General features: G+C 33.0%; 2 protein-coding genes across 5 annotated transcripts in view; both read left to right on the top strand.

Annotated features, from left to right (window-relative positions):
- LOC128239428 (uncharacterized) overlaps positions 1 to 13695 on the top strand; it is a 139062-nt gene extending 125367 nt beyond the window's left edge. For all 3 annotated transcript variants that reach the window (XM_052956050.1, XM_052956052.1, XM_052956051.1), the window contains exons 3-4: positions 11507 to 11695; positions 12789 to 13695. In XM_052956050.1, coding sequence (XP_052812010.1) covers positions 11507 to 11695; positions 12789 to 12956 — 357 coding nt within the window. In that variant the 3' untranslated portion in view covers positions 12957 to 13695. The remainder of the gene's footprint in view (positions 1 to 11506; positions 11696 to 12788) is intronic.
- A 3628-nt stretch (positions 13696 to 17323) lies between these two features.
- Positions 17324 to 20956, top strand: LOC128239271 (monocarboxylate transporter 12-like). Of its 2 annotated transcripts, none has more exons than XM_052955838.1 (6): positions 17324 to 18355; positions 18758 to 18901; positions 19086 to 19250; positions 19778 to 20047; positions 20162 to 20287; positions 20514 to 20956. In XM_052955838.1, the coding sequence occupies exons 1-6, from the start codon at positions 18097 to 18099 to the stop codon at positions 20672 to 20674; spliced, it is 1125 nt and encodes a 374-aa protein (XP_052811798.1). In that variant the 5' UTR covers positions 17324 to 18096; the 3' UTR covers positions 20675 to 20956. The 2 variants fall into 2 exon arrangements, with proteins under 2 accessions (XP_052811798.1, XP_052811797.1); XM_052955837.1 differs by having other exon boundaries at positions 19086 to 19469.
- The last annotated feature ends 1345 nt before the right edge of the window (positions 20957 to 22301 follow it).

Raw genomic sequence — 22301 nt, 5'->3', positions numbered from 1 at the left:
AGAGAACATACTTACATCCGCTAATCCGCTGTCGATTGTATCAATCATTGAAATGGTTGTCTTTTGTACTAAAGAACCTTTAAAATAAAGGCAATTTAAATAATATTATAGATTTGCTAATGGTAATGAGCAGTCTATAATTTACTATTGGATGCTTTACCCTATCATTTCGAGTTGTCTAGATATAAATTTACTGTGCTTTACGTGCTTGGACTCCAACTTCTGAAGAAGAAGAAGTAAACATGGAAAAACGTCAAGGTATTTCCATAGTTAGTGAGCCGTTCTTGGCGGCATCGTGCTAAACCGCACAAATATAATATAATCCATACGCCTTAGCATCTAAATTATGATCTTGATACGTGTATTTGTAATAATATGAAATATAATAGCAATATATTTATTCTAACACAGATAGTCAAGCCCATCGTCGTATATCGAGGTTGGATACACATTCACTAGTTTAAACCCAAACAAGCTCATCGTATATCGAGGTTGGATACACATTCACTAGTTTTAACCCAAATAAGCTCTTATTACGCTGGCCCTTCCAGAATGCAGTATTCCAAATATTGATAAATACATATAGAAAAAAGTAGTAGTCATCATTAAACAGTACCTTTTACAACAATACAACCAATATCACAGATTCTTATTGAATGATACTTAGAATCATAATTCATTTATCACATAAACAAAACAAAATTTAATCAGACTACTAGAATATATAATCATTTTAACGATGTTGATGACATATGCAAAGGATAACCCGTAAAGCTTTTCCACAAGCTATGTAGATATGTTGAATTATTATATGACATAATGACATTCGCAAATACACTTTTATCAGCATCACATAATTAGTAAATATTTAAAACATGTCAGTAACGATAGAACATATTTTAAATATACTGAAAGAAATACTTCAAGAGATGTAATACCAACTAATTTAGAAAAACGCAAGTTTTTGCATAGCACACTTATATTTAAAAAATAACTAAAATTCATTTGTCAATAAATATTTTATAAACATGACTTAACCTTAGTTGTCCACATCTTTGATTTACTTTTCAAAATCTAAGATCGGCAAAAGTAAGTTAAATTTCGTTTGCGTTAATTATAGAGGTTAATCAGTGGAAAAAATCACCAAACAAGTTTTTCAAAAAGTGAAAATAACAATTTGACAGTTCTCTTTGTTTTGCAATTTTGAGCCCACTCTTACTTTCAAATCAATATTTATATGAAAAAAACGGAAACAAGCTCAGTGGCCAAACGTTTAAACATAAACCCCGTTTAATGGCACAGGGTAAACGCCAAAAATAAAGGACACAAAAACAAACAACCACAAACTAAAAACATGGAACAACAACAAAAATCTCCAACAAATTCAAATATATTATATAAAATAATGTGTGTTTATCAAGGATTGTTAGGTACCAACTTTAAAAAAAAACTCAGCGTTCATAAGGCTGAGACCCTGTCTGGACACTGTAGCTCCAAATGGACTTATTATGATATCAAGAACCTATTCAAATAGTTGTCATAAAGAAATGTTTAATTGCTGTGGAAATGTTGTACAACCGTTACGACGAACAAGACACAACTCTTGATATAGTTATTCAAACGACATGTTTTAAAATAAAGTAACCATGGAAAAGTTTTTTTTAAAACGCATTAATGATTTAAACTGGAACGTGAAACCGTTTCGAATGTCAATTGAGCAGTGTTACTTTAATGTTTTATTTACATAATGCAGAAGCGAGTGATAGAAATCACTTTTATGTGCATGCCAGAATATGTGCTGTCCGTACAAATAACCTCTTACAGTCATATGAAATAATGGACTCAGACATTTCAGTCACGTTATAATCATAGTAATGGATTTGTGAGGCAGTAAAAGTAGGTCACGTACTTTAAGGAAATATTTAATAACCGTCGAGTGCCATTTAATACACACTCGCCTTAAAAATAGGTTGACCTGATGACATTATATAAGTGGAAAGTTAAATCAACTTTTACGATATTGATCCATCTGGTACGCCAAAATCAATTTCGCATTCCCATAAGATTATCCATGAACGAAACCATATATACGAAATGAATCCCTGTCACATTTTACAAATTATATTGGTTACCATTGCCACCGTTTTCCAATAAATTGCCATGTACATTACTTCCGATAAAGTGTTAGGGCGTATTAATTCAAAACATAGGACAAGGTCAATTAAGGACAAAGGGCTGAACGAATGCTTTACAAGTCATGCCGGACAAGTGGGTTCCGGATTCTCTGGTTTCCCCCCACAACACAAGACCACACTATCGCACAACAACGTGCCAACTACAGTGACTTAGTTTATTATTTATTTAAGTTAATATCACTTTCTTCACAATCGTTGTGAAATAAATAAAGTTCAAACTAATTCGCAATTTCAAATGTTCGATATTTTAATAAGCTAAATACTTACTGACTTTAATCTCTTTTGCAGCAAAAGCATTCATTAGACTGATTTACTTTGGTACCAAATAACCTTTGTGTAAAACATGTTAGCGAAGTGATTTGCAGCCTGCATTTTTGTTGTCAGATCCTATATTCAACCTATTGAGATGTCTAGTTTTAAGGTTCGAGTACACTGTCCATGGACAGCTTTAGTTGCTGTAGTTCATTTTGTAGATTAAAAACACAAAAAGTAGATTTAAAATGTATACGCCTGGCAAACGAAACATATCAATATGTTATGTATTAATTTAAACACTATTTGCAGTTAAAAACGTCTTGGTAATTTCTTTGAATGATAAATATGGTTAAAATGCCTTGCTTAAAACCGCCCAAAACAGAAGCAGTACCAGACAGTTTATATACTTCTGGATTATACGGAGTAGTTTATGGAAACAATCATGCCCAGTGACAGAAAATATATGTAAAGATTTGCACACCAATAGTCCACACAAAACTGTTACCCCTTGAGAACAATTATTGTCTCGTGTTTCACATTCTTTCAAAGTGCTCTTTATATCAAGTGTGCCTCCAAAATGTTGTTTATACTTCGCATATATTTTGAGCATTAATATAATTTTATGGATTTTGAGAAATAAAGTGAAAAACCAAAGTATTGCAAGTAATCGTATCGATGTTTGCGTCATCATCGTGAATAACTAAATATTGAACTCAACATTTATATGAAAAACTATAGAAACAAGTGTGTACAGTAGTCGAGAGTTTAAACATAAACCCCGTTTGATGATACAGGGGCAATGCCAACGACATAAAATAAAACAATCACAAAATGGAAACATGTAACAACAGCACAAAACTTCACAAACAACACACTAAATAGGTAATGTAAAAAACAAGTGATGTTTATCAAGGATTATTAGGTACCGCCTTTGAACGGTCAGTTAAATGTAAATTTATTGCGGGGTCAACCTAGTGTGTGTGCAAAACCTCACACTTATCCCAACAATCCCGAACAATCAAGGCTAATAAATAATATATTATCTAGAATGATGAAATATGGTACACAAGCTCTAATGACAATGGACATATAACCAGCATGACAAATACTAAAGTACGAAATTCGTCTCAGTTGTAAGTGTGTTAAGCTATGGTCAATACGAATTCATTCCATTTAATTGGTTGAAGATATAGAATTGAACTAAGAACATTAATAAAGTGTTGTCCGGTTAGCGCAGTGGTTAGCGCACTCGCTTCTCACCTAGGCGACCCGGATTCGATTCCCGGCCTGGGCGCATGTGAGTTTGGTTAGGGTCACCAAGCCGGACAAGTGGGTTTTCTCCGGGTTCCTCGGTTTCCCCCACAACACAAGACCACACTCTCGCGCATCATCGTGCCAACGAGAGTGACTTAGTATATCATAGCTTCCTTCACAATCGTTGTAAAATATATAATGGTTAAAGTAATAAAGTGTTTGATAAATACTAGCATTATATTAGTCTAACAATGGTAAGGTTACAATATTATAATGATTAAAAACTCACGATGTCTTCTTAACATTAATACGAATACAATGACAGGATAGCAATGCCATATTTTAAGTCTTCATATACTTGTATCCAGTAGAATGATGTTCTGTTGAAAGTAAGTAGAGCTTGACTTAATTAATAGACAATTGAATAACCATTCTTTTACGTCGCAATACAATTTTAATTTGATACTATAACATTGGCATATCTAAGATGCAAATCCACAATTGCCGCGTTGTAATTACAGTGCAATTTTGGGCAACTGGATTTTCCAATATAATTTTGCGCCATGAAATATTCAACAACAAATTTTTTAACAGAGTAATGCTGGTATAATCATGATGAAACTGAAATTACTCATCCGACAAAAATATATTATGACAAGTTAAGAGAATTACGTTCCGAATCAATTTTACAAATGACGTTTTGGTCCAGAAACGAATATATTGAAGTGTCTCTGTTACATTGATACAGAACAAAATGTCGTGCTGGGTTTGCAAAAATGAAAAAAGAACATGCAACATTGATAAGAAAAGTGTCAATTAGTACTTTTATTAGTAATATTTCACCCCTGCGAAAGTCCTGTGTAAGCGAAACCAGCTTAGGTACACCTGATGGGACTCGAGCAAAACTTAATATATGATTCAGTGTGATGTCATTGATCAATCTTAAAATTATTCATGATGGAATCCAAGGGGTTTTGAATTGAGCAATCACCCTAATGTTTTATTCACGCGTTTTAGGAGTAGAAGACGAAAATTATATTTTATTTTCATGCCAAAATATTTCCCGTTTCTTTCTAATAGTAACCTTTTAACAATCAATGATATCCACCAGACATGCAAATGAAATAATGGACAGTCACGTTATCATATAATCAGAGAAATGGATTTGCGAGGCGTTAAAAGTAAAATCACTGCCCTTAGGGAGATATTAAATAACAGTACGGTACAGTTCAACAAACAATCGCGTTTAAAATAAACTGACATAGTGATATTACATTCACAGAATGCTTGATTTACTATCATAGTCTGATGCTTCAAAAATCAGCCCCCGCTTTCACCGATAAGAATAACCATGAACAAACACATTTATACAAAATGAAACCCTGTCACATTCTATAAATGGTTGGTACAAGGGCCAAATGAGAATTATTGTTTGAAATGACATGCCAGGCTTAGTATTTGTCTACGTTATTCGTATTTTGTTATTACTGATAAATGCTTAGATAACTGCCAGGCAAGCTTCTAGTAACCGGTTTAAATCGAAGTAAAATCCTCTGTACTTGTGGTCGCCTTTCCAAATGTGTAAATCCATTACGTATCGTTTCAAAAACGATGTATTGCTATTAACGTCGATTATTCTTTTGTCGCGTAAAAGCTTTATTAAATGGTATTGTATCTGTATTTCATTTCTTAAGATGCGATCATAAACAAGATGGTAGTACATGTACTAGATTTTATCACCTGTATTTGTTTATTAAGTTTGTATTGAACCATTGCACAGTAATCTGCAAGACTTTATTAAGCTGTTAAGTAGAAACTGTATGAATGATTGATTCATACTATTATGAATGCTCGGCTTTAAAAATGAAGCTGGAATGAGTAAACACTTTTCCTTAAATTTTAACCGTCACTAGGGATGATTGTTTTAAACTTTTACAAACAAAAGAAGCTTGTTTGACCAAACGGAAACGTATCTGGAGGGTTCAAACCGGAAACAAGAGTAGTCGTTTTGACTGTCATAAATACTACAAGATAAGGGATATAATGAATGAATTATCACTGTCCGGCAATATGAAACTCCTACCGGCAAAAGTATTTGAACCATTAGAAGGTGTCTATACAATTGCCAGCAACCATCTAATTCTATATTGGCTCCCGCAGCTGCTATCCAATTAGGTAATGCTGTTTTGTTATTGCTATTTCAAAAAGAGATAGATTAAAGGAATAAACCTAAAACAGACTTAATAGATAGCCGTTCATTAATGCCTGTAATCTCTGATAGCACCTGTTTTCTTTCATAGTTACCTCAACAATATGTATGGTGTTTAAGGTTCATTCATAACAGCGTCATGTGATTCTCTATCAACAGCTTGTTGTTGAACTATTGTTGTCGAAGATTTACCGTTCAGCTTTTATAAAAAATCATTCGCATATACGCATTTACATGGTTCATCTCAATTATTTACTGTTTCTCAGAACAGTCTTTTTTCTTTATGAACGTTTATTTTTTACGATGTTTTGAGAAACATTATATTACTGGAAGAATGTGCATACACATATTACGCAGAATATTTCAACATATTCTCGTAAGCCTTTAATTGAATCCTTATATATATATAAGAATATAATATATGATAGAATGGTAAATTAATAGGGGATGAAAATATCAAGATGTTTTCAACTTATTCTCCTGAACGTTGCAATCATACTGCATTTACGATCAGTTGAAAACCCTTCAATAAATATAATAGTACAGTTGAACGTAAAATAATGTAAATTGTTGAGATAGAGTTCACTTTTTAATATTTGTTTCTGAAGCTCTATTTTCTCTTCATACTCTGAATATGTCATGCACTGAACCAAATATGATGGCGTTCTAGACTACGGTATAATTTTTTTCACGAATGATAAAATGTCAGCAAAACAAATAACAGGGCATTAATGAATGTGTAGGCATAGTTCTTTCTTTATACGTCAGACACATATTGATCGTGTTGTCATCGTCTGCATCAAATTATGTTTTTACGGTGATCAGGCTAAACGGCTTCTAGTGGCTAGTGGTCAGTACCGGCATTGTTTGAAAAGAAATATGATGATCAGCCTAAACTTATTTAAACGTGTGTGAAGGGAATACAGTTTGGTTTCCTAGATAATACTTACGCAAATGAAAAAAGCAAACATGATACGAATGCGTCGTCGTATGGTCATATTGCAATCGTCAGTTTTGGTCTCTTTTATCTGTTTGACATTCATTTCACGTGAGTCACAATATTATCATTGCAATTTTATATCACGTTTCGCTAAGCAACGCGTACACAAAATAATGCAAGCATTTAATAAGCATTCATAAATAGCCTTTTATTAATGCATTTTTTTTCTAAAAATAACAATTAATTTACGTGTTTTATTATTTGAACAGGGCATTACAACACTGACAAAATAGCACTGCTCACCATTGACTAAATCAATGTTTTAAAGGTCGAAAGTATTTGTGGAACAAATGTGGATTACCATTGAAATGAATAAAAAATCTAAGGTTTGTGTTCAAACATTATATGACTCAATGCTTTGTACGAACGCAAATTTGATTAGTGCACTTTCTTGAATGTTATTTACAGCTTTCTTGTATAGTTTTAAAACCTGTTCGAGCTCTACTAGCCAAATCGGTGTGTATTCTATTGGTAAGTTTATACATACATCCATTCCAAATGACAGGCAAATACATTAGAAGATTTTACATTACTATAATCCAGACTAATGTTTCCCTTGGGAACAATGCTGGCTCCTGAATCTTAAACGTCATTCAAAGTGTTAATAGTCTGGAATTTTCCGCGAATGTGCCGCATCTCCTTCAAATTATATGTAGCAATGCATTCTGGTTATTATTATGATTTTAGGCCGGCGTAATGTTTTAAGAAAAAAAACGTCTAGGTATTGTCAGCGGAGGCATCATGCCAAAATACTTACATGCATGGCTTTTTTTAAAGATGCACTTTTACTCCCAAATAAAATTTACCACAATTGATACAAATGTTTTGATATACCAAAAATAATGCATAAATGTCGACAACAAAGGTTTTTATGAAGGATACCGAGTTTAATTTTAAAGACATGTGCAGAAAAAAAGGTTTTTATACCTTATGAGACTATAGTAGATCACAGTTAATCTTTAAGCATTCACCAATCATTTAATATATTTGCCTTTTAAGCTATTAAATTCGAGGTTACAATCTTGTTATCAGTATTAATTTTTTCAATAAATGCATTATTTAGTAAGTAGTTAAAGGGTTATCACTCAAAATTTATGTTTGTTATTCATGTGTATGTATTGATTTTGAATAAGAGTGCCTCTTTAAACTATATGTAGATGAATAGGTAACGGATGATCATTTTTTACCACTTGTTAAATTAAAAATGATGTTTGGACAAAAACCTTTCTATAGTATGACTTGGGCTCGTCCCTGAAGTTTCCATTGTATAATTTGAAAAACTTTTATGGAATTAAATTAAACTTGTAACACGTGTTCCAAAGACAATTACCACCTGACCAGCGATTCCAATAATTATAATAACAGATGTTGACAATATAAAAAAAATAAGTTAAAAAAGCTTTTGTCCATGCGAAAGCGTCACATTTACATAATACATTGAGTTGAGCTGAATTGAGTTCAGTTCAGTTCAGTTCAGTTGAATACACTTTATTACAAAAGATATCATTAGAAAATACTGTTATATAATCAAAATACACTGTCAGAAGTCTGTTAAGATGCTAGATAAGTATACTTAGTGTGTACATTTGCATAAACTGTAACTGTAACGTTCGTTTGGATATATGCATGTATGTAATAACCTTTACGATTAGCTTGGATATAATGTATTCTGATATCTGCAGAGTTTAAAAGATCTAAAGTGCGCTTTTTAAAACATCGATTTATTTTGCGATTGTCCATTACATACCTCAGCACAACACGTAACTAAGATGAAAATTTATTTTATGCTTTCCGGTGGTTTATAGAGATTATCACTGAAATAAAAATGATATTTCACCGTCCCGAACAGTGAAATAACATGTTAATGTCTTCCACTGTTTTGTAACTTAAGCCCGTTGTCAATACGTAATCAAAATTCATCGCGCACATGGCTCGGACACAAATTTAATGATGTCATTAACAAAATGCAATTTGGCGCGCTTTACTAAGCAACAATAATAAACTGTCATTTAAAATCATTTGTATGCATATTATTAAAAGAAAAATTGTTCGTTTTAACATAAAATCGCAAAACATTTTACTTGAACACCTTAAAGTAAATATTATATATAATATGGATTTTTTGGTGCTCTCTTGGTGTTATATGTTGCGATCTAACACCGAAAATCAATAATCCAATGAACAATTACTTTGACTTTGTGCGCATTCGCGCTGCCTTCATCGTCTAAAGCAGATATGGTGATATAGTTAAAATAGGTATTTGTCTGACAAATGTTGTACGTGTCGAAAATACAAAAATGCTTTTTTACCAAACAATCTAATATACGTTCTTATGATAATTTTGCAAATAGAGAAAAACAAATATGATATAACGCATAAGAAAAGCCAATTAAATATATGTTTTAATGATGATCCTCTAGAATTGCAAACGGCAAACACATCCCTTCAATCAATTACTATGGCGTTACAAGACGTAAAGGATGCAATGTATATAGTTTATCCTTCCGAGGTATGCGAACCAGATCTAGGTAGGCCGATACTACTTAAAATGGTGTATTAGCAGCACTATCTTCTCACTTTTACAGCTTACTACTGCAACGTTCACTGTTTCCTGCCTCTTGGAAACTTGCAAACGTTGCACCAATCTTTTAAATGTCAGACCCATTAAATCCATCAAACTTTCATCAATATTTCACTTTTCATCTGTGTCGGAAACCTCATGGAACAATGTGTTCACAAATATATGTACAGCTCCTTGGTTTCAAACAAATTTCTCACGAATCTCCAATATGGCTTTTATCAAAAGGGATTTACCGTGAACCAACTCACCTATCATTACGAAGACATCTTAAGAGCACTGGATAAATGAATTGATGTTTACGCTGTCTATGGTGATATATCCAAAGCATTTGACAGAGTATAGCATCTTAACAAACTCCCTTATATTGGTATTAAATGTACTACTTTTAACTTGTTTTCTTCCTACTTGTCGGATCGAAAGCAACGAGTTATTATTGTTAACGCTTTTCTAACTGGAAATCCATCTACGCCAGATATAACAGGTTTCCATTATTGGCCCTCTCTTTTTTCTTATCTACATTAACGATATCGTCGACGATATCCAAGGCAATGTTCGCCTCTTTGCTAAAAACAAAGTTTATATATGATAATGTCAAATTAGCGATTTGTCAAAGATTCTTTAATGGTATTTTTTAATCAGGCATGAACCGAGTCAATTTTTTTCTCACGCAAACGCAATAGGCAAGCCGATCAAGATATCTTTATAAATCAAATACAAGTAAGTCAAGTCAAACACACAGCCACCTTGGTCTAACCAAATTGGACGGCGTCAAATGGACATCTCCTATATCATATTCAGTGACCAAAGCATTGCAGTGAATCGCAAAGCCTATACAAAAATAAGCAAACCTGCAACATATTTCTAACGAACTGCTCAAACACTATGTTTTTAAACGACAACTTCAAAACTGTACGGCAACGAACATCTCTCTGTTGGTAGAAAATGCAATCTTCCCTCAGTTCAGTATATAAAATCAACTCACTACATACTCAAAGCCTTGACTAAAAATTTATTTAATCAATTAAACACGTTTTATTTACTTAGTCTTTGCAAGTTTTTTAAACGAAATCAAGTTCTTGACTTTATGAGCTATATAACCGATTTTTTTTGCAGTCTAGAAGAAGTCAACTCAACTTGGGAAGGAACTTATATAAGCATTTAAAACACTGTCTTCCGATCCATTCAGAAACATTATATATGTATGTATATATATATATATATATATATATATTAATTATTTGCATAGTGTGCATTCATTTTTGTATTTCATTGTACTGAATAAATATTCTTAAACAAAATTTGCATTTATGTGAAGCAATTTTGCTTTGGTAATCTTGTTAAAATACAGCGCACAAACGTAAAGAATTATTCAGATGTAGAGTTGTGTCAACATGATTAATTTCATTCAAGAGAAACACTTTAGAAGTATTAAGTAGCGTAACAAAAATAAAGTAAACGCAGAAATACATTTTTCATTTTAGAGTTTTGAAAAATATTGTTATAATTTGTTAGAAAAAAATGGATAATGTTAAGACCCGACTTTTGTAAACGGATGCTTACAAAAGAGGAAATTACAAATTTACTTACCCCATTAATAGTTATTCTACCGAGCCATGCGTAAGCCGCAGATTCGCATTTTTTAACCTATGATTCATTGAACTTGTATACATACTTTGTTCAGCTCATGATAAGCCAGGTCGCTGTCCTGACTAATTGGTTGTAAAATGGGAGTGGCCTTGGCGACAATTCGTTTTCTCTTATCTTCTAGTTAATTGCAACCCACCTGCGAATTTTCATAGACTTAGGTAAAACCGTTCTGAGGTAATTTAAGAAAAATTAAAATAACTGGTATGGTGCTAACAAACTTTTCAAACGATATTAGCAGTGACCTTGACATTACATGTATATCATACACTATGATTTTGTTGATGTATCTGTTTGGTTTTAGATCTGTTTGCTATTGAACAAGCTTAATGTTGATCTCCATTGCATTAAGAAGGTCGTATTTGCAGTTTCAGGAAGCCGCCATGGGCATGTTTCCTAATTTATCCAGACCCCGTCGACCATGTTGTAATGGTATACTAGGATACGCAAATCCAGAAAACAGGATGCCGTGTGCGGAAATGAGGTGCTGCAACTCCGAAGAAACCGTGGCCTTACAAAAAGTCAACCATGCTCTAGGATTCTGCTTCAGATGTGTGGTAAACAGTTCTGTTTTCGTTTTTAACGAATGTTTTTCTTAGATCTTCTAAGATATACTCAACCAGCCAAGAGATTCTTTTATGAACCAAAAATAGTTTAAACCCAAAATATTAATTTTCCTCCTTTTTCTTTCAATGTTTAGCTTGTCTTTTTCTGTTGTTGTTCTCTTTGAAAAGAAAGGTCAAGGTATTGTCTATAAGCCTTGGTGTCGTGCAAACAATACACATTGACCATAACATAAAAATATCTAAGATATTCAAAATACTATATCAAAACATGTTGCCAGGGGCAATACGCAGACGATTGTCTTGTCCGTTAACCTTTGATTTAATTTTTGCTTCATGTTTGCGTCTTTTTCCACTGGCATGGCATCATGACAGCATGTCACAAACAATAAGAACAAATATATGGAAAATTGGACCCCTGTCCGCATTTATGTTCGTCTGGTTTTGCCAGATATCTTAATTCTGTAAGCTGTTTGTTCTAAATTGTAATTATTTTATGGGTTCAGTTTGACACTTAAAACTGGAAACTTAATTATATTCCCACATTTTTTTAAATGCACTAAATGTGTTCCTGTTAAAACTTGTTTTATAATAATAAAAACACTTTTTTGTTAATTTTGTTTGATATTAAATATGTTTTGTTGCATATAACTTTTCGCTTATAAAAGTCTGAGTTGAACATGGACTCAAGATGTTTGTAAATATGGGCCATAGTTATCTCGTTGCCATTCTATATATTTATATATATTCAGGATTTAAGGTAGGGATTGTTTCATTGAATTTGCTTCATTTTTGCTATATTTATTCAATCAATGATTTCATATTTTGTTCCTTTGCATGACTGTTTAATACTTGAGCATTAAATAGTGTCCGGTATATAATGAATGGCAAAATACATTACTGAGAATAGGTCTTATATAGACGGAACACACCCCAAACAACACTTAAAGTGAGAACTGCCCCTCTTTTTAGAACAGAAATTGGCCTTGTTTAAAATACAATTCTTTAAACTACACAAATATAAACAGGAAACATAATTTATTTATATCATTTTTTTCGAATAACAATTACTGTTCTCTATTTTCAGCCGCAATCCCATTTCATGACGAGTTGTTACACCGATAACCAAGAGGTTGCCTCTACCAACGAGACTGCCATGGAATACAAAATGAAGACATGTTGTAATGGCCTAAAGTTCGCTGTAGTTACCTACAAAAGTGGGGTCGCATTGACAATAAAATGTGTTAAAAGGTGACAGGAGCTAACCTATGTGTCTTAAACTCAAAGTCCATCTTCATCCTTCTTTTGTGACTGCAGCAGGAATGCGTGTGTCAATTATTTTGTGTCTGTGTAAGGTTGTAATTGTTGTAAGAAAAGGTACCCGCTTCTTAAAAAAGCAGAAGTGTACTTTGAACAATGTATAATGGAAAAGTTTTGATCGAATAGGTCCAGTGATACAAATGCTTTTTGTTCGATTGTAGTTTTAATTTGGAAACATAAAGTCTGACAGTGATTCAATAACTATTTTACTTATTTTAAAACAATTTTCCATCATTACGTGTGTCAAAGGTTGCAACTTCAATGCATTATGACATAAAATTTACTAATTTCGTGCACATATCATCATTGTAGTAAAGGGTAAGTTTGGTTCAATCTAAATGCAAACATAAACACATTATCCTTAATTGTGTCCATATTTTAAAGTATAACATTTTACATTGGGGACATGTTAGGAGATATATCAATTACTTGAAGAAAAGAAACATATCTGATGTTATGTGCATGTGTGATCGGGTGTTTTGACAATGGTTGTCAAGTCAGCACGCCTCCTTCACTCCGCAGATCAGCAAAGTATTTCTAACTCGTATATGAAACATAAGTAATAACATATAATTAGTCAAGGCTCAATATCTTTAAGCAGTCCAAGAATTGGCACTTTCAAATATAAATTTGTAGGATTTCATACAATGCTTAGAATATAAATAAATTTTAAATAAATGCTCTTCTTTCGTATTTTTGGAAATTTAAAAACGTCAAGTACGCTGTAAATTCAAGCCTCAGTAATCTAAGAAAAGAACGCATTGAATTGAAATAATAGAATAACGGAACACGGCGAGTAGCCATAAAAATACTGCATACCATCTTTAGCCCTAAATCAATTAAACGAGAGCAATAAAACGTCACATAGCAACAAAGACTGACTAGACACACTTAAACATTTATCTACTAATAATACCCATTTGGAATGTAAAACAACTGAGCTCACCGTGGGTTTATAAGTCTAAATCTAACACTACAAACGAACAGACAGGCAAAACACTACTAAATTTCCGTGTTTGTTATATGTTTTCGATGACTTTAAGAGATCTATTAGTGAAATAACATTTGTATATCACTGTTTCAAACAGTGAAGATATATCTTTTTAATAATTTTACTGTTTTGAAATACTAGCCCATTCCCGCGTCCAAATCAAACGTCAACGCGCACAGGGCTGGGATACGATTTCACGTTTGCATTCGATAAGGTGCGTTTTTCTAAAAAAAACACAATAAAATGTCATTTTTATCTTATGGCATTACAATAAAAGAAAAAAAAACATGTTTGTTTTAGATATTAAAAATGATATAGGGAACATGTTTTCCTAAACGTTTGTTCTTGTCCCCATTTTTGAAATGACCTTGAAGTACATCAGATGCGTAAACACCAAAAGTAAGTATTTTTCTTTTAATAAATATTGTGGTGTATACTTGATGAAAAACATTGCGATCCAAACCGAAACAAACTGTAAATATACGCTTTGTAGTAAATAAAGCTCAGTTGATACACCAGGGACTTTATAACGTTGTCGAGTACTCGACCTCATTTTTGAGTTAAACATTATATATTTTACTTCGATGATGAAGGAAGTTATTATTACTTATATTAACTAACTCTAGTTGGCACGATGTTGCGCGAGTTGGAAACCGGAGTACTTAAAAAAACACTTGTTCGGCTCAGTGATCAATAACCAAACTAACATGCGCAAAGGCCTTGAATCGAACCCGGGTCGTTTTGTTTAATCGAGTGCACTAGCCAGACAACCTTTTACTAATCACATCATTTATCAATAAAAGAAACGAAAATTATTTGCTTATGTTTTCTCGATTCGAATTAAAAGAATTTGTTTTCGGCTTCATATAAGCATAACGTTTTTGTTTAAGCACAAATATGTAATATAACTATATTATAAGGCATGTTTGTAAACAATATAAGTGGACACAACTATTGCTTTATTGGTAATATTCCAAATATAAAATAATGAAAACTATAGTAAAAAGCCCAGGGCCCAATTTCTCGAAACTTCTTAAGTGCCTTATAACAGGATTAAGCTAAGCTTGCTATTTTTATTTTTCAATAATTTGCATAATATTAACTTCTTTAAAAACTTTTATACTTTATATAAGAATTAAATTTATGATTATCACAATAAACCATTTTCCTTTCATAAAATTTCAATTTAAGTATGTATTTTAGCTAATTGAAATAAGCTACTTAAGCCTGTTAAGCTTAAGAAGTTTCGAGAAATCGGGGCCAGTAGTCGCCAATTTAAAAATAAAACCCTGTTCAGAGGCACAAGGCAAATACCAGAAAGTCATAAGTTTATTAAGGCGTTGAACAACTCTCTTTTTTAAATAATGATTTAAGAATAAAGTTGTTTCCTTCATTTAAATTGAAAGAAGAAAACGTTATAATTTCAAGATTTAATTAAATTTATTCATAAATCTTCATTATTTTATTATTTTAAGCATGAAAAGTCCACTCAGAAATTGAATAAGTATTATGGTATATATAATTTGACACTCGTCATATAATTCACAATTTTACTCGACTGGTAGGCTCGCCAAAGGCTCGGTTAGTTTCCTGAACTGGTTAAACAAAATGGTATACTATAAGGCAAAACGTGACGGGCATTATTTATCAGATATATAAACGATCAGCAATAGACAGGGCAGTAGACGCCCACCATTTTTTTTTTTTTAAATGGGTATTTTATTTACTTGACACAAAAATGTCAAGTTATAAGGTAATCTTTATATGTTTAGCCAGTGGCTGTGTTTAAGTCAATGTTAAATGGTCATTGCAAACAATTTGGCCGAAGCGATCGAAGATATGCTTACTATTAAACCTGCTTAAATTAATATTCTAACGTTGTTAGGTCAAGCCTGAATAAAAATGGTCAAATTAGATGCTAGAAATGTCAATTTTGTCGGAGTTTGCTCAATAAAAGGGTCATTACCAGTGAGCATATATGTCGTTTAATTGAAAATGGAATTGAAACTGTGAACACAATGAGTTAACGTATTTAACCTTCTCGAGGAAACTAGATTGGAATTAATGTTGGTTCATGTTTTAGATCAAACTCTGTAAACTATAACAAATATGTTCGTATTATCATCTAACAAACGGCAAAATTCTACGAGATCGATTTCACTTAATGAATACTAGAACATTGAAAAAGAACTATAAGCTTAACGAACGAAACCTTGGACATCAATACTAATAACTCACGATCCTGCTAGAAAAAGAACTAAAAAAGTAGTTCATACGAGCACGTTCTCATACGATACAAATTTGAATACCTCTGTGTCAATATGATCGCCTGTTGGAAAACAGCAAGGGGAAAAAATACGTATGCCATCTTGAGTTTTAACCTATGAGCAGTTGACGTCCCATTTTATCGCTAAATAAATTAAATTAATTTGCTAAACTATAAAGGTCTCTTGAAACCTGTAGTTTGTTGTATTTTTATTCGTGTATAAAAACACATATACTAGCCAAGGCTTTATAAACATTATTTTATACAATAAGTAATGTAGTAAATAAAAGGCTGATACAGTTTTCAGGTTATTTACCTGGTAATTACTTAATTTATATGGCGTATGAAGGCTTTTGTTGATACATCGCGACGTTAAAAGCAAAATACATAACAAAATGAGACTCTTTACCAACTTGGTACGTGTACTTACTTTAAATAAACACTTTAATAGTTAAAGAGCTACCAGGTCAATGTCAATATATTTAAAGAGTGAAATTCTAGAAGTTTTATTTATTCGATGCAAAACTTCCATTATATTTAATTGCGGCTCATATCGTGAGACCCTGATCAAATCATGGTGTACTTGTTTGACAATCATTGAAACAGTACATGGCCTGTAATGAAAATCAGTTGAAATATACCGAATGTACAATATGACTATTACTCACGATCCTGTAAGGCGAAGAGCACAAAAAGTAGTTTACACGAGCACGTTCTTATACAATGCAATTTCGAACACCTCCCTGTCAATATGATCGCCTTTTAAAAAAGAGCAAGGGGAAAAACTACTTATGCCATCTTTAGGTTTAACAACAGTTGACGTCCCATGGTATCACTTAAATAAACTTATTCTACGAAACCATCGAGGCCTCGTGAAACCAGTGAACTGTTGTTTTTTATTAGTGAATACAACAAATACACCAGCCAGAGCTTTAAATATATTGATACATTCAGTAAAGAAGTAAATTAAAGGCTATTACGTTTTTTCTGGGATATATAACTGGTAATGATTACATTTTGATTGAGTGTGCATGTAGGTGTGAACTCATAGCAACGTGAAAAGCAAATTAATGTTTGTGTGATATTTTACTTTTACGAATTAGAAACGTATATTTATTAAAAATGAAGACAAAAATAATGGAAGGGCTACGGGGTCAATGCAAATTTATTGAAAGGAAGAATCCATTAATTTGGTGTTTCGTCTATACCTAGAGCAAACAGAGCATATGTAGTTTTAACTATTCGATGCACAACTTCCATTATCTTTATTTGAGGCTCACTTTGAGAGTTCCTGATAAAAGTTATTTGTTTGACAATCAACTTGCCTGTAATGGAAATCAGTAAACATATATCGATATAGATTAGTTATGTTGGCCATAAATTAGAGAACCAGACATTGGTGAACTATATTTTATCCGTAAGAGTGTTATAATTGCTTGTTAGAACATGGATGTTTTTCTTTAAAATAAGTGAAGTAGAAAGCATGGCATTCCAAATTTTTGTCTTATTATTAAATAAAGAAAGTATGTGCATACTGAAGCGTCATACTCCTGTGAAATACCAAATAATTTATAACTACCATCCCTGAATACATATGACAGTTTCATGTAAACATAATTGCGCCGTGCCTTACCCCTGTATACATTCAAGTGTACCTTCATAAAATGACTACGGTTTGTCAAAGCTAAAATAAGTAGGAGAAGGACACAAATGAACTGAAGTGTTATGTTAAAAATATCAAGTTTTAGAGGTTAATGTATGTAAATGTGTCAATGGACTTTTGTAGTGTCGTAACTATTTTAAACGTACTGAAATAACATGTCTGAATGCGAGAATAAAACAAATGAGGTTGCAACTAACGGAAAAAATGCTGCTGATAAAAATGATCCTGAACTAGCCCCTGATGGCGGATGGGGCTGGGTGGTAACATTTGCAGCTCTCTGCACGACGTTTATTGTCGATGGAATTTCGTTTTCGTTTGGCGTATTTTACATTGAACTGCTCGATTATTTTGGTGAAAGTAGAAGTTTGACTTCATGGATCATTTCAGTTCTAAACGGAACATATCATCTAGTTGGTAAGTCACTCGTTCTTTACATAAATCAAGTTCTACATAAATACTATAGTTGCCAAAAAATTTACTTAACCCTGTTGGTTTATTTAATAAAACACAAAAATAATATCATTTGCTTGCCTATGCAATATCAATGATGCTAGGACTAATTGGCTTTATTTATTGCAGGATCATCATATTGAGGTACCATGTGTACATTTACGTTTTTCTTTTATTTGAGCCATTGGTAATTATGTTTAATTTTGGTTCCCGGGGAATCCATATAATGTTCTTAAAACTGACGGGGGACCAGTAGAAAAATGTGCCAAGTTGGACCATGAATAAAATAAGAAGGTTTTCAGTCAGTTTTTAATTAAAGATATTACCTTTCAGTATATGACATTTATGAGAATTATGTATTTGTAGGTCCTATAGCCAGCATATCAGTGAACATATTTGGAAGTAGAGTGACGGCCATAGCTGGTGGAATAATTGCATCTGTAACCTTTGGCCTGTGTGTATTTTCGCCGAATGTCTGGGTCATGATAGCCACATATGGTTTTCTGGGAGGTAAGGAAGATTGAAATACACTAGATATATACTCATCAATTTAAATTTGTCATCTTAAATGATGTTGTTTACCAAAACTAAGATACAGCTAACTGTGTTAATAACATTCGGATTTCAAATTGTTTTATTCTCATTCTAGTTCAGAGGCAACCAAAAACAACCTTTTATTATATTTACGTTGCAGGATTTGGATTGGGGCTGTCGTATCTCACAAGTATTGTGACAGTAGGTCATTATTTTAGCCGCAAGCGGGCCCTGGCAATCGGAATTGCTTCATGCGGATCCGGAATAGGAGCCTTTGCGATGGCCCCTTTGTCTGACTTTCTCATTCAGTCATATGGCTGGCAAGGTGCTATTTTGATCATAGCTGGTATAACGCTTAATGGAATTCCCATAGGAGCCGTGCTTAGGCCCTTGGAACCAAAAAGTATCAAAAATGCACAAATAACGGAGACTACGAACACAGATAACATGGAGTGCAATGAAAAAAGTGCTTTGTTTGACTATGAATTGTTGAAAAGTCCGACAATGATCCTGTTTTGTGTTGCTGCTTTCCTATATGACATGGGTATGAACATTGTTGTGATAATTGGTAAAGGGGTAAAAATGAAAAGATTCTATCAAGGTGACATTTAAGCACTAAGAAAATGCAATGTTTTCGTTATCACCCCTCAAAGTATAAAATTGAAATTACTATTACTATTTCACGCCGAGCCACGTATAGCTGGTTGCTGTGTATCTTGTTAAGTGTTTATATGACATTCATCCCTGCACCTTAAGAGATGATCTTGGTTTCATTTCAGGCTTCTATTTTTCAAATTCTATATTTTTATATGAATTTTAGTGTTCATGTTATCATGTTCTTGTCAATTTCAGGACTCTTTATCCCTTTAACATATTTGCCTGACCACGCAAGGAACTTGTCTTTAACATCCCAGCAAGGAACAATGCTTATCTCCATTATTGGTATAACAAACACGGTGTGTCGTGTAATTGCCGGATGGGTGGCTGACCGGAAGTGGTCAAACCCAAATTTGATCAAAGCTGTTCTGCTAACTACTGGCGGTGTAGCTACAATTGCTGTGCCTTGGTTCACCGTGTTTAGCGTCATGGTGTTCTATTCAGTAGTGTATGGATTATGTATAGGTAAAGGTTACCATTATTCTTTTAACGAGGTGTTTTGATTTTATCAGTTGCTATTGTCATGGCATATCTTATGTAGGGATTTTAATTACTTGTAATGCACTTTATTGTTTTCAGCCGTTTTCGTAACATACCACGCTATAATCATTACCAGTTTGTTTGGAAAAGATAAATTGAACTCGGCATACGGAATTCTTCTTCTAGCACTTGGCATTCCATCTCTGGTTGGACCACCTATTGCAGGTATCTAAATGTTTATTAAGCAGTTACTAACGCGACACTGTCGTCAAGACAGGATCATAGCTACAAAATCAACTTAGAGGTCAAATTTTAAGACACAAATATTCATAAACAAAAAGCTTCATTCATATTTGCCAATTCATTCATCCAAATAAATATTTTATTTTTTGTATTTATTGTTATAATGCTTTTGCATCGGCTAAAACTCGGACAATTTGATATTTTCCAGGCGCAATATCGGATCATTATGGTGATTACAACGGGGCGTTTATTTTTGCCGGATGCATGATTTTTGCTTCGGGTCTACTTACTTTTCCTCTTACGCTTGTGCACAAATGGGAGCGACAAAGGAAGCAGGTCATCTATAAATTGGAAAGCACTCACTTATAGGACTTGCTCTATGGTTGTTCTATAGTCAACATTCGAAAAACAATGCAAATAGCCTATTACTGTTGTTTTGCATTAGTTAGGACTTGTTCGGTTAATATGAATTTTCGATTACAAATGAGGAAAATCCATTTGCATTCGAACACAAATCTTTCGACAATATAAAATTGTATTTGACGAACTTCAGAGTAACAGTAAAAAATATTAATTAATTATTTTAATAAAAAAGAAAACAAAACAATGATTACATCCTAGTTACATAATTGTAAATGTTTCCTTAAAGCATTAAAATCATTAAAAACACATTCTATATGTATTGTTGTTTTTGGATTATGTCGAACATATTAGCACCAAAAGGTATTCCTATTCTTATAAGCACTTCTTTGTTGAAAGCGAATGATTTTAGTGCGAATCGTTTTGCTAACATTTAAAACACATGTACCAAAGTTCGGAATGATAGTTATAGTTTTGCTTGCTTTGGACATATCAGTAATCATAGATGGAACTTTGTGATTCGCCCCTTCTAACGAGTGTGACCATTATCTATATACATTTATAAGAACACGCATTCAATCTGCTTAAGGCAACCAATGTCAAAGTGGCAATTGTCTTCTAAAGCTCATACCTAAAGTTTTTATGTAATCATATCTAACAAGAAAATCAGTTTTACGCCGTTCGGAAGCTATGATCATTTTAATAAGCCGGTTTCAGGTAAAATATATCCTTATGAATGCGATAGCGGTGATCAAACGCGGCGGATCCGTGGCCTAGTCAAACACTTGACTGTTAATCCAGGAGTCCCAGGTTCGATAACGAGCCGCACCACTAAAAATACAAATCGTTTTCCGCGAGGAACGTTAAATGGGGGTTCCGTGTGACAGTTATATACACTGATGCACGCTAGAGGACCAAGATAGCTCGAACAAAGGTTACATTATATCTGTGCATTATGCTCCAATAAACTAAATTGACTAACAATCTTATTGGAGCACTCACCGAATGGGCAAAGCCGGAGTACGAGTATAAATAAGATTACACACCACCAATGAAACGTTAAATTGGTTAGTGTATATATATATATATACAATCAAGGCAATGGTCAGCACGGAATGTAGGGGGATAACGTCTATGATTGTGCATTTTTAGTGGTTAAGCATAGACGTATTTTTGTTAGTGGATACTCTAGATATAAGAAGTCTAAGAATTTTATTTTAATCGACCAGGCCGAAGATATGGTTGTAAAGAGGTTTAGTTTAGTGTAAATTTGTATACAATAACCAAATATATTGTCTTTCTGTCTATTTATTATGTAATAGCTATTTTCTTAGTCATAGTCTACAATTCGTAAACAATCATAATGTATAGGTCAAAATAAATCTACCTTATTTGAGCTGCCAACCTGTCAAAAACAAATGTTGCGTGTAGCAAATTTACGGAATATTGTTTTAAATTTATTGCTCTGTTTACGTTATTTATCAAGAACTACGACCACAGTAACCGCATCAATAACATGTCCTGTTTGTTCCCATTATACGTACTGTTATTAAATTAATTAATGCGAATGATCAACCATAAGTTCATTTTCTTATAAATGTTATTATAATAATGAAATTAAGCTTTGCTATTTTGT

The sequence above is a fragment of the Mya arenaria genome, chromosome 6, assembly GCF_026914265.1.
Source record: "Mya arenaria isolate MELC-2E11 chromosome 6, ASM2691426v1".
Classification (NCBI taxonomy): domain Eukaryota; kingdom Metazoa; phylum Mollusca; class Bivalvia; order Myida; family Myidae; genus Mya; species Mya arenaria.
The sequence above is the reverse complement of the archived record's forward strand: the minus strand, read 5'-3'. Positions and strand labels throughout refer to the sequence as shown.